This window comes from Miniopterus schreibersii, assembly GCF_964146895.1.
Source record: "Miniopterus schreibersii genome assembly, chromosome: 12".
Taxonomy (NCBI): domain Eukaryota; kingdom Metazoa; phylum Chordata; class Mammalia; order Chiroptera; family Miniopteridae; genus Miniopterus; species Miniopterus schreibersii.
In genome coordinates, this window is record NC_138112.1 from 66317334 (window position 1) to 66337540 (window position 20207).

Sequence of the window (20207 nt, forward strand, 5' to 3'; positions counted from 1 at the left end):
TGATTGATTGAGCCCACAACCGGGGCATATGCCCCGACAGGGAATGGAACCCCCGATCGCCTGGATCCTAGGTCGACACTCAACCACTGAGCCACGCCCAGCCGGGCAGCTTGGATCTATTTCATTTAGTTCCTCTTCTAGAGATTTCTTCTGTTCTTTCTTTTGTGACATGTTTCTTTGCCTCCGCATTTTGGCTGCTTCCAGGTGTTTATTTCTATGTATTAGGTAGAGCTGCTATGTCTCCTGGAATTTGTAGAGTGACTTTGTGTAGTAGGTGTCCTGTAGGGTCCAGTGGCTCTGCCTCCCCAGTCACCTGAGCTCGGCCTTCTAGGTGCTCCCCTGTGTGGGCTGTGTGCACTGTCCTGTTGTAGCTGAGCCTTGGTTGCTGTTTGCATCCCTGGGAGGAACCGACCCCCAGGTCAATCAGCTGTGAGGACCAGCTTCAACTACAGCCAAAGAGCTGCTGTGCTGGAGACACCCCTATGGAGCAGGATTTGCTTCAGTGGAGCTTTGGTGTTCACCAAGTGCGCCCCTTGAGTGTGCCACTTGTGGATGTGGTAGGGTTGTAATCCACTGTGGTCGAGTCTGACCACCAGGTGCACTGTCTCTGGGGCCTCCCGGGAGGTGCAAAGTCAGCCTGTGGTTGGCTGCTACTTGTGCTGGGCTTGGAGGTGCCCAGGAGAGGCCAAGCTATGAGCCAATGCAGCTGCCGCTAGTGCCAGGCCTGGGGCCACTTATCAAGCCATATGGGGCAGCTGCTGCTTGTTTGAGAGATTTTAGGAGAGTCCTAAGCATGAGGCTCTAGAGGCCACTTGCAGAGAAAAGCCCCTGGAAATGGCCCGGATGAGCTGCAGGTGGGGAGGGGCGGGGCCTCCGGGAGTCACGGGGCGGGGCCAAAGGTGAGTCAGGTGCTGGCGACTCAAACATGGCGCCTGCCTGCCGGCTGTGTGGGGAGGACTCGCCACAGGAGCCTTGGCCTCCGCCAGCCCCTCTGCCCGGGAGGAAGCCGCCCTCCGCCTCTCGCCCGGATCTCAGGCAGGTCAGTTCCTCCCGAGGGTCCCGGGTCCTTTCCGGCTGCTCCCGGCGCTGGGCTCAGAGGGAGCGTCCGAGTGAGTCTGCGCCGGGCCCTTTAGAGGAGCTGCTGGGGCTCCCGCAGCCTCCGCGACCCTCAGGGACAGTCCCCGCTGGGTTCATAGCCCGGAGTTGTGGGGACGTCTCTTCCAGGCCCTGGAGCCCTGGGCTGGGGGCCTGCTGTGGGGCTGGGACCCCTCTGTCCTCCGGGAAACCTCTGCCGCCAAGATTCCCTCCCGGGTTTACCCCGCGCCACCGGGTGTGGGCCCGCGGCCGGGTCTCTGATTCAGCCCCATCCGCCCGCGTCTCCGCCCCTCCTCCGGGTCTTGGTGCTTCTTAAGGTCCCTGGTTGTGAGGCTTCTGTGCAGCCGGATCCCAGGAGGCTCTGAGTGACGGTGGTTCTGGGTTTTAGTTGTGATTTTGATGTGGCTGCGGGAGGCGGCGGGTGCAGCTGCTCCCTCCGCTGCCATCTTGTTTCTTCTCCCTGCTACAGTGTTTTAATTTCTGTCTCTGTATATATTATATATTTTCATATATATGTGGTCACGTTCACTTTACAAAAATCACTGCAGCTGTGTTTTGCATGTTTGGTTTTCAAGTTAAAATTTATTTTTATTTTGTTAATTTTTATTTTCTTGGCCAGAATTACTCTCCTTCCTCACAAAGCCATTTGCAATTCAGAGCAAAATTCTTCTTTGCTATTTCAAGGAATTATAAGGTCTCAGTTGGACGGGCCTAGAGGCATCATGGATTTAGTTCCACTTTCTTATCAGTGTTGTCTTCAGTCACGTACCTGCTATAGGTCACTCATCTATGTAGTTAAAGGCAAGTACAGTTGCATACAATTTTTTAAAAAAGTTTTATTTACTTTTCTAGACTGTTTGCTCAGTGGTTAGAGCATCAGCCCGAGGACTGAAGGGTCTTGGGTTTGATTCCTGGTCAAGGGCTGCAGTTTGAAGGCTCGATCCCCTGCCCTGGTCCAGAAGCATGTGGGAGGCAACAAAGACACATCAATGTTTCTCTTTGTCTCTCCCCCTCCCTTCCACTCTCTCTAAAAAAAAATCAATGGAAAAAATATCCTTAGGTGAGGATTAATGAACAAAATAAAGTTTTATTTATTGATTTTAGAGAGAAGAAGGGAGAGAGAGAGGGAGAAAGGGAGAGAGAAAAACACTGATTTGTTGCTCCACTTATTCTTGTGTTCATCGATTGCTGCTTTTATGGGCCTTGACCAGGGATTGAGCCCGCAACCTGGGCCTGGACAGAGACACTCTAACCAACTGAGCTACCTGGCTGGGGCCCTGCATACAGTTTTTGAATGAGTAAAAGTATTTGGTAGCAATCTCCCCTCCTCTCTCTCCTGCATCCTCATAAATCTGCATCACTGACCATTCCAGGAAAGGAAGTTTAGGGAGTCGCTCAGCGGGGGTGCCGAGCTCGGGCTGGGACTTGCAGGCCTGGGCCCAGCGGGAGGTGAGCACGCCTGAAACTCACGGAGTACCCATGGCCACTTCTGACCCCCGAGAGCAGGAACCAGTCAGAGCTTAATACCGAGGTTTCCTGTGGGCAGCAATGGACCCTAAAATACTGGCTGTCATAATGCCTCAGAGTCTCCATTCCCTGAGGAGGTTAAGGGCGCCATGTGTCCTGGTCAGCACGAGGGACGCGGTGGAGTGGCCCTAAGGACAGCCCTGTGCTCTAGACAGCCTGTGAAAGGGTGACCTTGGTGACCTCTCCTGTGACCTTCCATCCTACTGCTCCAGCATCTTTCAGCCGGACAGCTAATCAGCTCCCCGACCCCGGCCCGGTCCCCACCAACACCGACTGGCGGAGGCTCCTTGCTTCTTGCCTGGGTTTCTGCCCAAACCTCCTAATCGGCCTCATTTTCTGTTTTGCTATGGCACCCTCAGTCCTGACGAAAATGTAAAAACAAACCAAACAAAGATAAGAACAACTGTCAAAAAAAAAAAGAAAAAAAAGAAAAGAAAGTTTAGGCTCTACCAGCCATGACCAGTAGAGGTCACAAAAGCGCCTGTTACAGTCACCGAAACACCTGAATGCTGTCCTTGGACATTGTTATGCCTTATGCAGTAATGACCGCAGACTACGTTTTATGAAGGCACTTCTCAAAGCGGAATTACAACTTGTCACAGCAGAGCCCAGGTCAGTACACTCCCGTCCCCCATCCTTGCAGATACAGATGAGCACACACAGTGAATCACTAGGCGCGTGGCTAGAATGAGGTTTTCATGTATGAAGCCGACCTGTGATTCCCCCCTTCACTGTCTCCCAGGCCACTCTTGTTCCTTGAATTTCTATCATTAGAGCAAAAGTTGGGGGCAGGGCTCTTGCCCATGCACATACAAACAAACATCTTCCTGTCGTTGCCTAATTTATGGTTAAATGAGAAAAATCTCTTTGTTTAAAATATTTTTTCCCTCCATTTTCCACTTGCTCAACGATTACATATTGAATGGAGAAAACTTAGATCAGTCACCGATAATTCTATCACACAGAGATAACCACTATACTTCTCTGGCATGCGTGATGTTATATAATACTGTCTCATCTTTTCGTGTCAGCAAGTGTTTATCTTCAACGTGAATTTTAGTGACTTTTAAGTACCTTGTCACGTGACTCCACTAGGGTTTACCTATCCATTGCTCTCCTGTTGGACATACAGATTGTTTCCATTTTTCCATGTTACAAACATTATGGTATGTTATCAGAGAGCACCATTCACCACTCCCCAAGGGGTCCTTCATTACAGTAACAGTTCTGGCCTTTTTCTGGGGTATAGTGACTTACCTAATAGGTAGGCATGTTTGGGATGGGGACCTGGGCCTGTGGAGTTCACACCTCTTTCTCGGGGGAGCCAAACTGCTACCAGAGAGCAGATTCTTGCTGAGATACAGTAGGGGGTGGGGGGCGGGGAGAAACCTGTGATAGGTCCGTTAAGTCTGCCTGCTCTGGGGTTCAGCATTAGGAGGTGTATTGAGGCTGCATATCTAAGGTTTGGTCAAAATGACTCTTGTATATCTGTGCCCACTTAATGATTCTCCCCTTCATAGAACTTCCAGAACTGGGATTTTTTTTTGGGTCAAGTATATTTTAGGTGTTTTAATACAAATTTCATATCCTTCTCTAAAAAGTTTGTGCCACCAGCAGAGATTAGGGTTATGACTGTCTATGAAAGCTTTCATATATACATATATTGAGATATATCATGGGTTTATAGATATATATATATTTAATATATAAAAATTATATGTTATATATGAGGTGGGATTACAGATGCATATCTACATTTAATATATAAAATATATTAAATTTTATATTAAATATTAAATACAAATTATATTTATAGTAAATGTATATTTATATATAAGTTGTCTAAAAATATACATTTAAACCTTGATTTTACCCAGAACAAATATTGGAATTGGAAGGGGAGAGTTATGACATTAATGTTGTCTTCCTCATTCTGAACCATCTGGGGGCTTCTCATATGAAATAATTTTGACCATTTCATGTATGTATAAAAGTATATATGTTTACAATAGTGATTAGAAAAGGAGTACTTGGTATACAAAACAAAAATAGGAGTTTTAAAAATATATCACTTCATTTATAGAAATAAAGGAGTGTGTTGGTTAATTAATCAAGAAGCTCAGAATGATCTGAAAAAATACCAACTGGGCTCTCCCATCTCCTGTCACCCTAGGTTTAAATGATGACTGGTGGTCATTGCCTTGAGAAGCCAGACTTTGTTTTCATGGGTCATAGATATTTCGACTCTAGAGAGGTTTGCATCATTTATTCTACATAGGGTTTCCATGTTTTTTGTGTGTTTTTTAAAAGCCAGGAATATGGTACCACCATAGATATCCACTGTTTTGCATAGATTTGAAATGACGTGAAAAAATTCCAGCCATCCTTTGGAGATGTTCAATAGAATCTCAACCCACTTCTTCCTTAGTACTGGGTGAAATTGGCTGTGATATGCTCATGGTTGAAAGGTATGTAGTCAGCAACACCTGGAAACAAGCAGAGAGTAACAGGAGGTGACCATGGTGCATATAACCACCCCCACCTCCCAAAGGATCAGCCCATCGTTAGAGAAGTAAAGTCACTGTAGAGCGAAATGGGCAGCTTGGTGAGTATGGAAGGAGCACTGAATTGAAATTTAGGAAGTCCTTGTTTCCAGGCTCTAGGTGGCCATAAGGAGCATGTCTTTGGGCAAGCCCTTTAAATTGTAAGAGCCTCGTATATAAAATTGCACAAAGAATATTTACCCTGGATTAGAAATAATGACTACTAGATGCCTAATACAGTACCTGATGTGAACTTAATAGGTGTTCAATAAATGGTGGTTATTATTAAAATGACTTATTTAAGCCAGATTTAGAGCATTCAGGGCAGGAACTTAAGATCACTTTTGATTTTTTTTGAGAATTCTTGTCTTTCAAGGCAAGAAAGCTAGATGGTGACAATATTGATGATTGGCTTTCAAGTAGCCTGGCATCAGAGAGAATAACAACCCCAGGCCCAAGTCTTTTTGGATCTCTGAGGCCTTTCTGTTTACCATTCTTTCCTTCAGAGAAGAGTCATAATCGGCACACGTGAGAATTAACCTACTTTAAGTTCCAGAGGCAATTCTTGAGATGAAGGTGGCAGGGGAACTAATAATAATAATGATTAGCATTTTTGAACGCATGTTACGCAAAAGACATTGCACTTACTCATTTTAAACCCATTATTGCTAATTGTCACAATAACCCAAGCAATGGTGGTTACTATTTCCTTTTTGTGGCTGTGGAAACTGGCTCAGAGAAGATTCATCACTTGCGTAAGGCAGCCGGTAAACAAGAGAAAGAGCTTCTAATCACAGCTCATGTGACTCTAAGACCCTTGTTATATGCTTTGTTGCAATTCCACAGATTCTGATTGGCCAGACTTTATTAACTACATGATAGACTCTCAGAAAAACATCTCTCCCATTGTCATCTTGGATATTGAAGCACCTTAACAGAGCCCAGTCCCGGCTCTGCTGTGACTTTATTTGGCTTCACATCTCTCTGCAAGGTGACAATATCAGATTAACCAGGTAACATTATCTTTAGACAAAACCATACACCATTGCCCTTTAAGTTGGAGGATATTTTAGTTTTTGTGCAAAAAATTTAAAGAATGTTAAAGTTTTGCTGAACTCTGGGGCTTATTCATCCCTCTTTCCTCACACAAAATGTGTGAATTCACATTCCTCTCTTTGGAGATTTAATAACAAAACAGTACAGCAAAAGAAAGCAAAGAATGACTTTTGAGTGAAGCTGTGGCATAAAGCATACTGGTTCCGCGCTCGCCTGTCTGCCCTGGGGCACGCTAGATGGGCCTTGTACAAGTCCCTTTCATGTCTCTAAGACTTAGTTCCTCTCTCTGTAAAGAGTCACTAATACCTGCAGAGCGGATGTATGAAACGAGAAAACACAGCGTCTCTGCACAAGTGGCTGTTATTCTGTCCCTCATATTTGTTTACCACTGGCTATGGATTCACTGTGCTTTTGTTTTATACATACATGTTTAATTTTTTAGCCCCAAGGTGGCCATCCTCTTAGATCACATGCTACGTTTTCCATTTTTTTTGGGTCTCTCTCACATTATTTGCTCTTCCCTTCTTCAGCCCTTAGTGTTTTAAGTAGATTAATCTACTTTTCTTGTACTCTGGATTTTCCCAGAGTAGAGTTAGGATTCTTGATTTTTAAAAAAAGCTGTTTTAAATAGCCACCAATTCTATCTATCATCTATCTATCTATCTATCTATCTATCTATCTATCTATCTATCTATCATCTATCTATCTATCATCTATCACTTATCAGTCATCTATCAACTATCACTCTATCATATATATCTATTTATCAAGCTATCTAATCACTATATATATTCATAATATATTTATGTATGTTCATATATGTAACCACTGTATGTACAATTATTATTTATGCACATGTGATCTTACAAGTATTTACTGATTAAATGAATGAACTAATTAAATGAGGAAGTTAAAGAATGTAGCCATCAAACTTTGGAGGAAATGCCTGCATTCCTTTTATTCTCCGACCTTCAATCAAAGGCGTCGTGCCACTAAGGAGCTGCCAGTACGTCTTGTGATTCACATTTTCTGTGATACCGTTGATAGAAGAGACAATAGGGCCCCAAGATGTCATTGTGGTTTCAAATCTGTAAGAACAAAATCATATATATGATTAACACCTCACTTTAGGTCAGGAAATAAGAGGTTAAGATGTAGGGACAGAGACATTTAAATGCTTTAAAGATGAGATAAAATCATGTTTAAGAGAGAAAATGTAAATGACATAAATATGAAATCACTTGGAATTAAATGAAATTAAAATGAATAGATTTAAAAGAAAACCATCAATAAGCAAATTTAAAAATGTAAATGTCCAACAGTAGGCAGATAATTAGGTGAGTGATGGAATTAATATCCAACACTGGATATTTCACAGTTATGAAAACTATATTTTTCAACAATTTTCAGTGGCATGGGGAAAGGCTTGTGCAATAATGTTAAGTAAAATGTGGGATACAATTTTTATATGAAATATCTATTCCATCTAGATAGTGGATCACAACTTTTTGTAATATGCATAGAAAAAACACCTACAAAATTACGTAACAAGCAGCAACAGTGATTATATTGTGGACGGACTATAAAAGCTTTGTTTCCTTTATGCTTTTTCTTCCTCAAAATTTTCTACTATGTGTATTTTTTATTATATTCACTGTCAGAAAGAGAAAAATCAGGCAAAATTAAAGCTAAGCTCAGATAAGTAAAGTATATTCAGAGAGTTGTTTGAAAATTAAGTATTCTCGAAATGGGATTTTTATCCTGGAAGTTTTGGAGCTGGGCTGTGGGTAGCAGACACATGACTTAACCTAACCCTGTGGGACAGATCCCACATATCATTCAGTTGTCAGGTTTTTGGCCTTTGTCAATTTTTTCTCCTTGACATATCTCTGCAGAATTTGGGCCATGTCATCTATCCTTTGAAACTATCTCCTCTTTTCCTTTCCATGACCTGACATTTCCCCTCTACTCCTCCTATAGCTTCGTTTTCTCCAATTTCTCTACCGCTTCCTCATTTTGCAAACTATAAACATCCCCCAAAGTTTAATTTTCTCCTCTGTGATTTATTTCTGTATTCTGCTCTTTCCCGGCAGAGCAGTAGAAAGAACATGAGCTTCAGAGTCACTCAACTCTGGGTTCAGATCTCAACTCTATTAGTTACACGTTATGTGACCTTAGGAATATTACTTAACATCTTTGGGCCTAAGTGGTTCAGCCTATAAAATGGGAATAATTAGATCTGTCTCCAGTTTTGTTGAGAGCATTGTATCTGCAGTTCTTTAACTTCGGTCATCACCTCTATTAGATGACTATCCAATCTCTTTTGCCTGTCCTGACCTCTCTTCCTAGAACTTCCTCTGTACCTCCAAAAGTGTCCTAATGTTTTTCTCTCAAACACCCACAATTAAAAATGTCTAGAGGGATTATGTCTTTTTCTCTAAAAGTATTTCTCTTTTCCTGACACTCTTGTCAACAGTGTTGAAGCTCCTCTCTCTTGACCTTCACATCCAGTACTGACAGAACCCTGTGACTCTTCCTTGCTATACATATGGACTTGTAGGATTTAACTTTTCACCAGAGATTGCAGGCTCTCAAGGGGCTATTCAATAAAAATCTGTAACATTATAAGAAGGGAAAAAAGTAAGTAAATGAAGGAAAGAGAGAGCAAAACTGGGAATTCAGGTTAGACTCGGGAAGAATGGTGAATGCCACTTGTAGTGCTCACTTGAACGTGGAATTTTTGCGTTGTGCTTCTTCTAGGACCACAAGAAGCACGGATCCACTTTTCACACTAACGTCAATGGTGAAATTGAAGAGCAGCTCCACCCCCCTCAGCTGGTTATTGATGGTGTATATGACCGTGATGTTGGATGCTGCGGTGGGGACAGGACTAGGATAGCTGGGTAGAGTGGCTTGCACCTCAGGATCTGTGAAGGGCGAAGAGGCCACATTTGTTAAAGATTATGGGGTTTGTATCAAAGGTGCAAAATCTGTTGTCAGCAACCCAACCCAGAAAATATTTCAACAAATGGCATTGCCTTGTGGGTTGTTCTGAGAAACTGGTGTGATCTGTGAAGTTCCCATTTCCATTCTAGGGAACTGATCGTAGCTGAAGAAATGACAGCTAGTTTTACAATGAACAATTATTTTGTTAAAATAATTTGTAACCTAAAGGGAAGATTGAGAGCCCTAAGTTATATATTTTACATGGTAGTCACTGTTCAGTTGTTGTGGATTTTTTTTGTTAACCCTAAGGATGCAGAAGCAAAGGTTGTACACTTCAGACTATTGAACAGAGTACCTGGGCAATTACTGTGGAATCCTGGGTGGGACTCCATGGTCACCTGGCTAAAGCTGGCAAATCACTGGGAAGCAGCCTAAGGTTAGGGGAATGTGACTGTGTCTGGTATGACTGGGATTAGGTTACTTGATTGGGGTCCCTGTGGATTCTGCTCTGAGATAGACAAGGAGCTTATTAATCTCTGCTTATCTTAGGAAGTCCATGCAACATAAGATGAATAGTACTTTATATTCGTATTTGAGTGGAAAGAAGAGTTGGAGGAATCTATACCAAAGACTGGTTGTGTCTGGAGTGGTAGAATTTTTATGCAGGACTCCCACTTTCTAAATGCACATTTCTGCATTGTGTCTCTGTATTATATTTGTAATTGGGCAAAATAAAGATATTTCAAATAAAAAGGCTGTGTGCCAGGGTTCTACCCCATCCGTTTGGTGTGCTGTGAGCACCAAGGATTCATATTTAGATTTCCAAGACTTGGCTGAAATGTTGACTCTGTTCTTTTACTAAGCCTCTCAGACAAAGTTGATGGTTGGTTACACTTTCTTTGCTTTTGTATATGCCTTCTATTTCTATTTAATAGTTACTTCATTTCTCCAGATATTGTCATTTTTGCCTACCTATTTGTCTACCTATTTGGCTTTGTAAAGAGAAGATGTGATAAGATACTGCATATTAGGTACATTTATCTAATGAAGTGATACGTTATTTGATGGTTAGGACCATGGATCTTGCCTCTCTATCAGCATCTCACAAAATGCTTTACTCATAGTAGGCACTCACTGAGTGTGTGTTGAATGGAGTGGACATGAGGGCTGGATTCTGAGTGCAGGATGGTATATGGCTGTGTATTATCACACAACTCTTGAGGACTAGAAGTCAGATGTGGTTCTGCCCGCATGGAAGCAATGGAACATAAAAAAACCGGTATGCCACTTAAAATGGATCCACTTAGCATTCTTGACATCAGTTGCCAGTTTACGACATGAGGAGAGACAGATGTTAAGTGTTCTTACCAGAGCTGCAAGACACGTGGGGCACATCTAGGTAGGTCTTGCCTTTCAGGGATGGGAGGATTTGGGCAATGGACATGGGGTTGTGTAATTTCCCCTGCTTAATCTCATTAAGCACTTCATCCATAGTCTTCTTGCAGTTCCACTCCTTGGTAGGTTGCTTAGGTGACACGGAGAGAGCCTGGGAGAGAGGGAGGGAGAGAGGCATAGCTGAAGTTGGTCTTTATATTCCTTACAAGGCATACACTTGGTCATTAATCTCTCTGATCACCCGGAGTCCAAATGAAGCTGTCTTGTTCACTGCTGCATCCCCACTTAGCTCAGTGTCTGTCACATGCTAGTTACACATTTAGTTCAGGGAACACTATTAAGGCTGCTATATTTACTAACAGTTCTTGGGACAGAGGATGAGGGTGAGAGCTGGGTAAAGCAGCTCCGGGGTGGGATGGGAAAGGGCTTCAGTCTAGGACAACATGGCCCTCTAAACATAGTAGACCTGAAATCACCTAATCCAGCCCTGGACACCACAGTTTGTGTGAAATAGTAAGTCTACATTTTTCTTAAACCAAAATTATTTGGATTTTGGTTATTTGCAAAATGAGTCTTGATTAACACACCAAGCAATTCGCTCTACTTGGCTGACTTCTACATCTCACGGGTAAATAGAAATTGTAACTCCTGTTTAGCTTTGTGGGGGGGGTCATATGGGATGTTATGCACAATCTTTCTGTAAAGTGTGACACGTGAGCTATTATTACCATTACCACCTCCCTCCCTTTAGGATTGTGCTGACCACAGCCACCAGAGCCTGGCAATGCCCTGAGATAGCTGATGATCGATTTACCTGAAGCTGGAGATGGGAAATGAGAGAAGGGAGAGGAGAGTCAGAAAAGGCTTTGTGAGCCAGAAGCATTAGTATGAGCAACCGGACAGTTTGGAAAGTAAAATCATCACTGTTAACCTCAGCAGCCATGAACCATGGCTCTTGCCAGAGGCCACTTTCTAGGGCACTTTGGATTAGGGACATCTGGTAGGTACTTGTCAGCAACCTTATCGTCTCCTTGCCATAGTAAACTCCCAGATCCCCTACGTGAGCTGTAGCCCCTTGAGACAACACACTACCAACACCAACACTCGGGAGAGGAGTAACACAGTCAGCTGTGAGAAGTCATTAGTAACTTCCCACGAGGAAGTTTATCAGATCCCTTTTCAAGTTAACTTTCAATTAGAGGAGCCCTGAAAGCATTAGATTATTGATGGAACAAAGAGGAGAAATTCAAGAACTGAGGAGATGCCTCATGAGTGCCCTTGGGAAGCAATGCGGGTGGCTCAGGTCACCGAAGGGCCCTGACATCCTGGAAGAGGGTGAGTGGAGGCTGAAAAGGAAGCTCAGTGTCACCATTTTTCTGCTGGGAGAGGCCACCAACCATTATTGAACACCACATTGTGCCTGTGATCGTTTTATGCATTTGCAACCTTGTTATTATGAGGAAAGGTGAAATTCAGATAAATTCAATATTTGCCCAAGATGGTGGCAGATGGGATTCAAACCCAAGTTGTTACAGCTCCTGTGCCCTTCAGTTTTCTACACTGGAGCATTTTAGATTAGAAAACGGTTATATATTAGACTTTTGGTGGTTTTAGACTTCAGGCTGCCTGGGTAGACTCCAAAAATGGGCCATAAGTGAGGCAGGAGAAGGCTTTTCGTCATAAACTGATAAGAAATTCACCGGCCTGTTATCTGCATACGGATATGGTCCTGCCTTTTAATAGGAAAAGCTTTGATTCTAGGAATAGCTTATTAGCGTGTACCCTGTAGGTAATAAAATCTCACACGGAATTCACGAACCAAATTAGCCAAAGCAAACACTTCTCTTGCCTTGTGTAAAGTGAAGCAAGTTGATTTTAAGTGAGTCATGTTTAACATGATCTAATTTTTAGCCAGTTTATGCTTCTTGCTAACTTTCAATGTGTGGTCTGTCAACACCAGCCTCCATCCCCCCCTCTCCCTAAAGGATTTCTTTCTAACAGTAGGCTGGAGCTATGTTAGGGTAGGGCTGGCGTTGCAACTCCATGACTCTGTTTCCCCGGCTTTCCGAGTTGGGAAGGTCATGATGTAGTCTTTCTATTCATCCCAATAGGGCATTTTGAGACTTTGAAGCACAAACTTCTTAGTTTGGAATAGAGGATTTGGCCATACATAACCCTTTAGTTCCTGATTCTAGTTGCTTATCCCCGCTATCATAGGTGTGTTTTCCATTAGTGTGCATCCGCTGCACTAATCAACCCTAATCAAGCAGCATGTTATACAATCCAAGTCCAGGCATCTATACTAAGGAAGCATAGTATGGATTTGGTTACCAGACACACCTGGCTTCACCATTTATTAGGGCTCTTCGTGTGGTGAAAATGAGATCAATATTGAAATAGAGCTTGACAAAGATTAGATTTCAGTTAGTTTTAGATTATTTTAATTAACCATTTTGAATACAAGCCAGTCCTTTTTTTTTTTTTGGATCAAGATAAAGGGCTGAAAAAAAGAACACTGGCAAGGTGGAATTAGAAAATTCAATATTTTTTTGAGGACCTATTTTAATATCCTTATTTTTTTATACATCAAACTTCCATTAGTCTATAATTATTATGAACAAACTGATCATAATAATAAACCAATACATTTCTTGGATTTGTTTCTTTTTTTTTTTCCCCAAGGAAAGGAAAGAATTCATGTAGATTTGTTTTCACACTTTACCTATAAGGTAGGGAGGAATTAACACTTACTGGCATTTTATCAGTTGAGAAACAGGCACAGGCACCACAAGGAATCTATCTCGGGTCACACTAGCTGTTCTTTCCCAGAGATATTAGAAGGAGCCTGGTCTCTTGATCCTACAACCTGGTCTTATTGGCATGGACCCAATGAAGGGCATCAATGATGTGTTTACCTGCATGGCAAGGCCAGTACTGTAGATGTCCCCAATGATGCCGTTGTCTTTGATCTTCATGCTGATATTCTCCACAGTATCTTTTAGTACCTTACCAAACAGGGTTCTATAACCTTCTTCTGATCCTACAGGGATCTTGTTGTACATACAGGTCAGAGCCAAGGTCACCACTGCTCCGGTGTCTGAAATGATAGGGGGTTAAGACCAACCACCACCACAGCAATATGAACAACTAACCATTATTGTTTGCTTACTGTGTTCCAGGTATACAAATAGGGCCTATAATTATCTCCATTTAAGGGGTGAGAAAATATAGTCCCAGAGAGGTTAAGTAATTGCCCAAGACCACACAGCTAGAAAGTAGTAGTGCAGGGACCTGAACCTAGATCTGTATGACTTCACAGCTCATGCTTTTAATTAATGTAGACTGGCAGTCTATTCAGTCCCACTTCTCTTATCCCAATGTTTGTCTTTCAAAAATGTCACTGGTTCTTGAAGGCCTAGCAACCACCATTTCTCCTTGAAGCCTTCTGTGGTCATCTCAGCACAACATCTCTTTTCTGAACTTCTGTAACATTCATTGTTTGTACCTCTTTTGCAATCTCAGCACTCTCTACTGTTTCATTGTTACTGTGCTCCATGAACTCCTGCATAGTGTGAGCTTAACACCCCCCATAGTACCCAGGACAGGGTCTTTTCTATTATCTCTATGGAAGAACATGTGTGGACTGGATGAGCAAGCTCTGGCCTGACAAGGCCAGAACAAATGAAAGACTTGCTAGATGGCACCTTTTCTTTCATTGATCTTCTTTCCATACCCCAATCTCTACAAAGTTGCATGACTTCATTAAAGGTGACAGAATTGTTGAAATCAGTGTTGTAAAAAATGTCCAGGTGCTCCCGATGGGGAATGGAGGCCAGTCTGTTCTTGACCCACAGTGAGGGGACTAGAGTAAATGTCTACCTGCTTGTTGACCTGAATGGCCCTGAAACGAGAGAGATTGCTGATGAGGCATGCATAAGGGAGTGAAAACCTGAGATAATCCCTTTGCTTAGAGTGACAGAGGAGAAAATGTGACTGTGAATGAAGGGCATCGTACAGAGAAGGGATCCTTAGATGCAGAAGGGTGGGCCCAAGAAGGATGTGGTGTTGTAAAGGGAAAGCTTCCGTCCACAAGCAGCCATATATTTGCAGAATGAAGAGACGAGATGGTTCTACTATATCCTTGAAGGGGATCACAGTGGGCTTAGGGTTCAGAGAGTAGCTGTTGCATAGACAGAGCATATTTGAATGTTCTAAGGAGAAGCATTGAGAAGAAGAGAGTGTGGAAGCATCAGTAGTGATAAAAGAGAGGGTTCAGGGTAGAGCTGAGTCTAGACGTTGATTTAATAATCGGCTTGGTAACAACTCCTGGCTTGGGTGGCATGTTTATTGCCCCCAGTGGAGATTCTGTAACTGCCAGACATTTTAAGTATTATCCTGGTCTCTATGTTCTGCTATCTCCCTTTCATTTATTCCTTAATTCACATGTCCAACAAATATTTGTTAAATACTCCCCTCTACAGACATTTTCATGATCCCCAACTCCTCCCCCTCCCACTTTCCCCTCTAGTCCCACCATTCAGTGCCCTCAATGTTCCCAGCTCAGGGCAATTTGAAAGTGGTGACCCAACTTACCAACATTGAAGGGAGAGGCATTGGCCAGCAGGGCCTTGGCAAAACGGGCTGCTATTGGCAAGGTCCTCTCAGGGTTCTGCTGGCACAGAGCCAAGATCGCCAGACTGGGCTGATAAAAACTTGATGCCTCGGCATTGGGGCCTTGGGAGGGCACAGAGGGCCTTCATAAGACTCGCATTCACCACAGTGAGGACATTTGTGAGAAAAGAAATGCCAAATCTTTTAAATAGACATTGCTAGAAAACCTGTCCAAAAAGAAGGACCCTATAAGAGTGTCATCTGGCATGAGAATGGAATAAAAACGATAGTGCTATCTTCAGGTAGGAGGTGGCATGGTAAGGCTGTGGCCCTGGGCCAGTGGTCTCTTCTGGTTCATTTTGGATAGGAAGCGAGTAACTCATCTGTGGAATTAGCAGAGGGAACCTGAGTGGAGACACATTGTCTCTTTCCTAACTTTCCACTCTCCCACCCTTTTCTTCCTAGGTGCAAAATTCTCAGGAAGGACCATTTGCCTTACTCTCCCCTCCCTTCTGACGAGGTCTTACCTGCAGGTTCCCAGTTCTTCATTTGTGTCTGCAGAGTCGATACTTTATTCCCAGAGTCTCGGCAGGAGGAGGTGAGGGCCATGATGTTGAGTGCCAGCTGACCAATGGTCAGATCTGCAGATCAGAGAACAAAATATTTCAGGGTAATTTCAGGCAAGAGAAAGCATCAGGGGCCAGAGCTGAACTCTCTGCTTCTTTCCAGATCATTTTGATTTTTAAAAATAGCATGATTACTTTTTTGATCTGTCTTAACTCCTAGGGAAAGAAGTAAGGAAAAATCCTTAAGGAACACTTAATCCAGTGGGCTCTGTGTGACTTGACAACTCCACCAAGAATCTCTGGTATTTGTTTAGAAAAACAGCAAGAACTCCCATACCAATTCATATGTGAAAATTCATAGTTGCAAAATAATTTTAACTTTATTTTCTAAATTGAGCTTCAGAGGAACTCCTGTGAGGGAGCAGAACAGAGATTTGACGACTGTACCCTTGTTGTTACCATTAGTGTTGCTGTTATTAGAATCATTTGCATTTTGCAAACGAGGAAAACGAGGTTGAGCAGGATGAAGAGACCTGTTCAGGGTCACAGGGCTCGTAAGTGGCAGAGCCGGGGCTGGAAGCCCGCCGTGTCTGCATCGAATCTAGAGCTCCTTCAGCATGACTGCCTCCTCTATGAATGCCCTGGCCTCGTGCATATTTCCTTCCAGGTGTTTTACAGAAATGTCGGGAAAGGTGTTTGGGAGATTTAGGTATGATCAGAGGCCGCATCGGGGTGGGGGCAGGAGTTGGGATCTGGGGCGGTGAATGGTGTGCCAGATTCAGGGAGCATGTGGATGGAGAGGCTTTGGCTTCTCACTGTTTGTGCCAATGGCTGCGATCTTGTCAGTCAGGAGCTTCTGGGCCTCCAGGTTGTGGGGTCCAGCCAGGTTCATGGCAATCAGGATGCTGGGGTTGGGGAAGGCTGAACTGGTCACTGAGTTCTCCATAAGCACTTGTATGCCGTTAACCAAGGGCTGCTGTGCTGGCGGAACAGCTGAGAAGAGACAAGCCGTTTACAAACCCCTCACCCTCATTCCCTCCTCCCAGAAACATGTTCCCTGGGTCCTTTAGGGGGAGACGGTTAGCATTGCAGTCCTCGGAGATGATTACTCAGGGGTGATTACTAAAGAGAAATGGAGAAAACATTGAGATTTCCTTCTGAGGCCCATCAGTCCCACCATCTACTCAGATAATTTTTATCTTTAAGAAAAGTGATTTCTCATTTAACAACTTCAAGCGACAGTTCATATTCTTTCTCGTACATTTCGTCAAAATGACTGTTTTCCTTTCATCCATTTTTTTCTCTCATTCTTACATGAGGAATTCGTTAAAGATTTGGGATATGACTCAGTGAGTAGCCCAAACTCCCACTAGGAGTGGTACCTGGTCAGCACAGTCACTGAGTGTGTCTTTGCACCACCATTCCTGAAACACCATTTCAACCTCTTTTTATATAAAATGCATGGACCTGCCTCCCAAAGAACTTGCACTGTTAAGTCAGGAAAGATGAACTGCACACACGCGCACCCTGGCTGGCCCATTTTGGAGCTCCTATAGTGATCGCTTTTTAACTACGTTCTTCTCATCAGCAGACCTCAGTGTCTGAGGTCCCTGCCTATCCCCTGGTGTAGCTGCTTCCCTGACGTCCTCAGGAAACACACCATACTTACGGCACGAGCTTCGGGGCTGGGTGCTGGTCCCAGCCGTAGCCCAGAGAAGGTTCAGGAGGTACAGGGTAAGCCAGGCCATCCCTCTCTTTCCCTTTCTGCCCACGTCTCCTGTTCAAAATCCCGGTATTATTAAGAAGAGAATCTCTCTACTTTCTCTTATATATGTTTCTTTTTATGGAAAGTCTGCCCTCCACCCCCATACCAGCCACTCCTAACCACCTCTGCTGACCTCTCCTTCCCTGATAGAATTCATTTCCATTTTCTTATCTAAGTTTACCTACATAGACCCTCCAGGGTGCCTGAAGGTGACTTCTGGGTAGCACAGTCATATGAGAAACTTGGGCTGTGTGTGCAGGGAAGGCAGTGATAACAAAGTGCCCTTTACCAAAATCCCGGGTCTTTGCACTGGGAGGTTTGGCTAATGCGTGAGTATAAATGAAACTTCCTCCCAGGCCATGTTACACCCTGTCAGGCAGCCTCTGTCTATCAGCAACTGCTTCATAGAGGTTTGGATGGTTCCTAAGACATCACCTCACTGTATGGCTTGAGGTACGTGCTTTGCCATCTGCCCTTTGGGGCTGTCAGGTGAGCATCTACCAGGCGAAGTCTGGCTTTGTGTAATCAACGCAGTCGACATGACCTGGTTTCCAGCCTAGGCTCTTCGAAGTTGTTGACTTTAGGTGGGTAATGGACCAGTTTCCCAGGAATTGTTCTGTTTGACTTCTCTTACCTTATCTGGGGATGGAAGTAGTTTCAAATACCCAGGGCCTTCAGACCTTATCTTTTAAAGTAAGTAATTAGAAAATGTGGGATCAATGCACTGTATTAAGTGTTGAGTATACACAGGTGTGGGCAAAAGTAGGCAAAGAACTCCATGCCAAAGTGTGCTTGAGTATAGCAAGTAGACTACAAATATTCTCACAGTGGCTCCCTCACTTCTTTCATGTCTCTACTCAAAGGTCGGCTTTTAAAGAGGTCTTCCCGGACCACTGTACATAAGACAGGCTCCCCACCGACCCCCACTGTGCCCCTTACCTGTAGCACTTCTCACCCTCTGTCACACTATGTGTGCAGGTCATTTATTGTTTCTCCTCCCCACTAGAGTGTCTATTTCGTTCCCTGTTCTGTCCCCAGCACTTGAGATACTACCTAGCTCACAATAGGGAGGTACACTTGAATACCTTTTGAATGAGTGAGTGGATTAATGAACAAATATAAGACATGGGTTATAAACCATATTTTTCTTTCCCAGGGAATGTTAGTGGTCTTGTGAGGTGAGAGTGCAGGGTTCATGTCGGGGTGCGCTGGAATGCCTCTGACGTGGCCCTGTGTTCCCACCAGCTGGTACATGCCCTTGCATAACTCCTCTAGAGTGTGGGCTGGCCTCCCTTTTAATGGATATAATACAGCAAAAGTGATGGGATGAGGTTATGAAAGGCCAGCTTCCCTCTTGCTTGCAGTCTCTCTCTGGCTCTTCTCGGCTTCTGCTCTACTAAAGCTATCTACCAAATTGTGAGCTGCCTTTTTGAGAAGCCGTGTTTCAAAAGCAGCCTCCAACCAATAGCCAGGGAGGGAGGAATCCTGCCAATGACCATGCGAATGAGCTTGAAAGCAGAGCCTTCCCTAGTCGAGCTTTGAGATGAGGGCAGTGCCAGGCGGCATCTTGACTGCAGCCATGTGAGAGACCCTGAGCCAGAGGACTCAGTTAAGCCATCCCTTGGATTTCTGACCCACAGAAACTGTGAGATAATAAGTGTTGTTGTTTTAAGCCATGAAGTTTTAGGGTAACTTGTTATGCAGCAATATGCAACTGATACATGGCCTATGGTGGGAGACGAGACCAGAAAGGCAACTTGGCTCTGTGGTGGAGGGCCTTGCATGCCATGTGAAGGAGTAGTAGGCAGAATAACAGCCCCCTGAGATGTCCATGTCCTAATCCCTGGAATTGGTGAATGCGTTGGGTTACCTGTAAAGGGAATTAAGGTTGCTAATAAACTAACTTTAAGATAGGAAGATTATCTTGAATTATCTGAGTGGGCCCAATGTAATCACAGCAGTTCTTATAAGTGGAAGAGGGAGGCAGGAGAGTTCGAGTCAGAGAAGGCGATGTGATGATGGAAGCAGAGGTCGGAAGGATATAGTTGCTGACTTTGAAGGTGGAGGGAATGTGAGCATCTTCCCAAAGCTGGAAAAGGCAAGGAAATAGATTCTCCCCTAGAAACTCTAGAAGAACACAGCTCTTTCAAAACCTTGATTTCAGCCCGGCGAGATAAATTTCAGACTTCTGATAATAAATGTGTCTTGTCAGCCAACAAATTTGTGACAGTCAGTTACAGCAGCAATAAGAATCTAATACAGGAATAGGAACCCAGCATGGCATTGACCTTGGCTTCCAGAGCCTGTGCATGACCATCCCGAGAGGAGGCACACAGCCTGGTGTGCCCACTCTTTAAACATACACTTCCTTATAAATGATCTCTTATGGCCATGGTGCTGCAAGATTGATTATGACACAGTTTTTTCAGTTAGCAAATAACTTGCAGAACAGGAAACACTCAGGCCATGCATTACTTCATGACATGATATATTTGACACTCCTTGGTTAGCTATCAACTGGGCTAATTTATGATTTTTTAAAATTTATTTGCTTGTTTATTTCCTGTGCCTAATTTCCTGGTATCAAAGCACCCAGACTCTCTCTCTCTGGACATTTTAAAGGCTTATTTGTGTTGATTATTTTTTGCTGTGGCGGCAGATGGAAGTGTGTCCCCTCAGACAATGTGATGGTTTTGTGACAGC

General features: G+C 43.7%; 1 protein-coding gene across 4 annotated transcripts; it reads right to left on the reverse strand.

Annotated features, from left to right (window-relative positions):
• Window positions 1-4682: 4682 nt before the first annotated feature.
• Window positions 4683-17556, reverse strand: CBLIF (cobalamin binding intrinsic factor). Of its 4 annotated transcripts, none has more exons than XM_081153260.1 (9): window positions 17409-17556; window positions 16556-16732; window positions 15701-15814; window positions 15156-15296; window positions 13478-13659; window positions 10536-10713; window positions 8947-9148; window positions 7191-7309; window positions 4683-5108 (listed from the first exon to the last, which is right to left on the reverse strand). In XM_081153260.1, the coding sequence occupies exons 1-9, from the start codon at window positions 17485-17487 to the stop codon at window positions 5047-5049; spliced, it is 1254 nt and encodes a 417-aa protein (XP_081009386.1). In that variant the 5' UTR covers window positions 17488-17556; the 3' UTR covers window positions 4683-5046. The 4 variants fall into 4 exon arrangements, with proteins under 4 accessions (XP_081009386.1, XP_081009385.1, XP_081009388.1 ...); XM_081153259.1 differs by having other exon boundaries at window positions 4820-5108; window positions 17400-17539; XM_081153262.1 differs by lacking the exon at window positions 15156-15296 and having other exon boundaries at window positions 4820-5108; window positions 17409-17539.
• Between the last annotated feature and the right edge of the window lie 2651 nt (window positions 17557-20207).

Coding starts and splice junctions, on each gene's coding strand:
- CBLIF (XM_081153259.1), bottom strand. CDS start 17,487: ATGGCCTGGCTTACCCTGTACCTCCTGAACCTTCTCTGGGCTACGGCT. Junction 9,149..10,535: donor CCACGTGTCTTGCAGCTCTG/GTAAGAACACTT, acceptor CGCCCTTCACAG/ATCCTGAGGTGCAAGCCACT. Junction 5,109..7,190: donor CACGACGCCTTTGATTGAAG/GTCGGAGAATAA, acceptor GCTTGTTTCCAG/GTGTTGCTGACTACATACCT.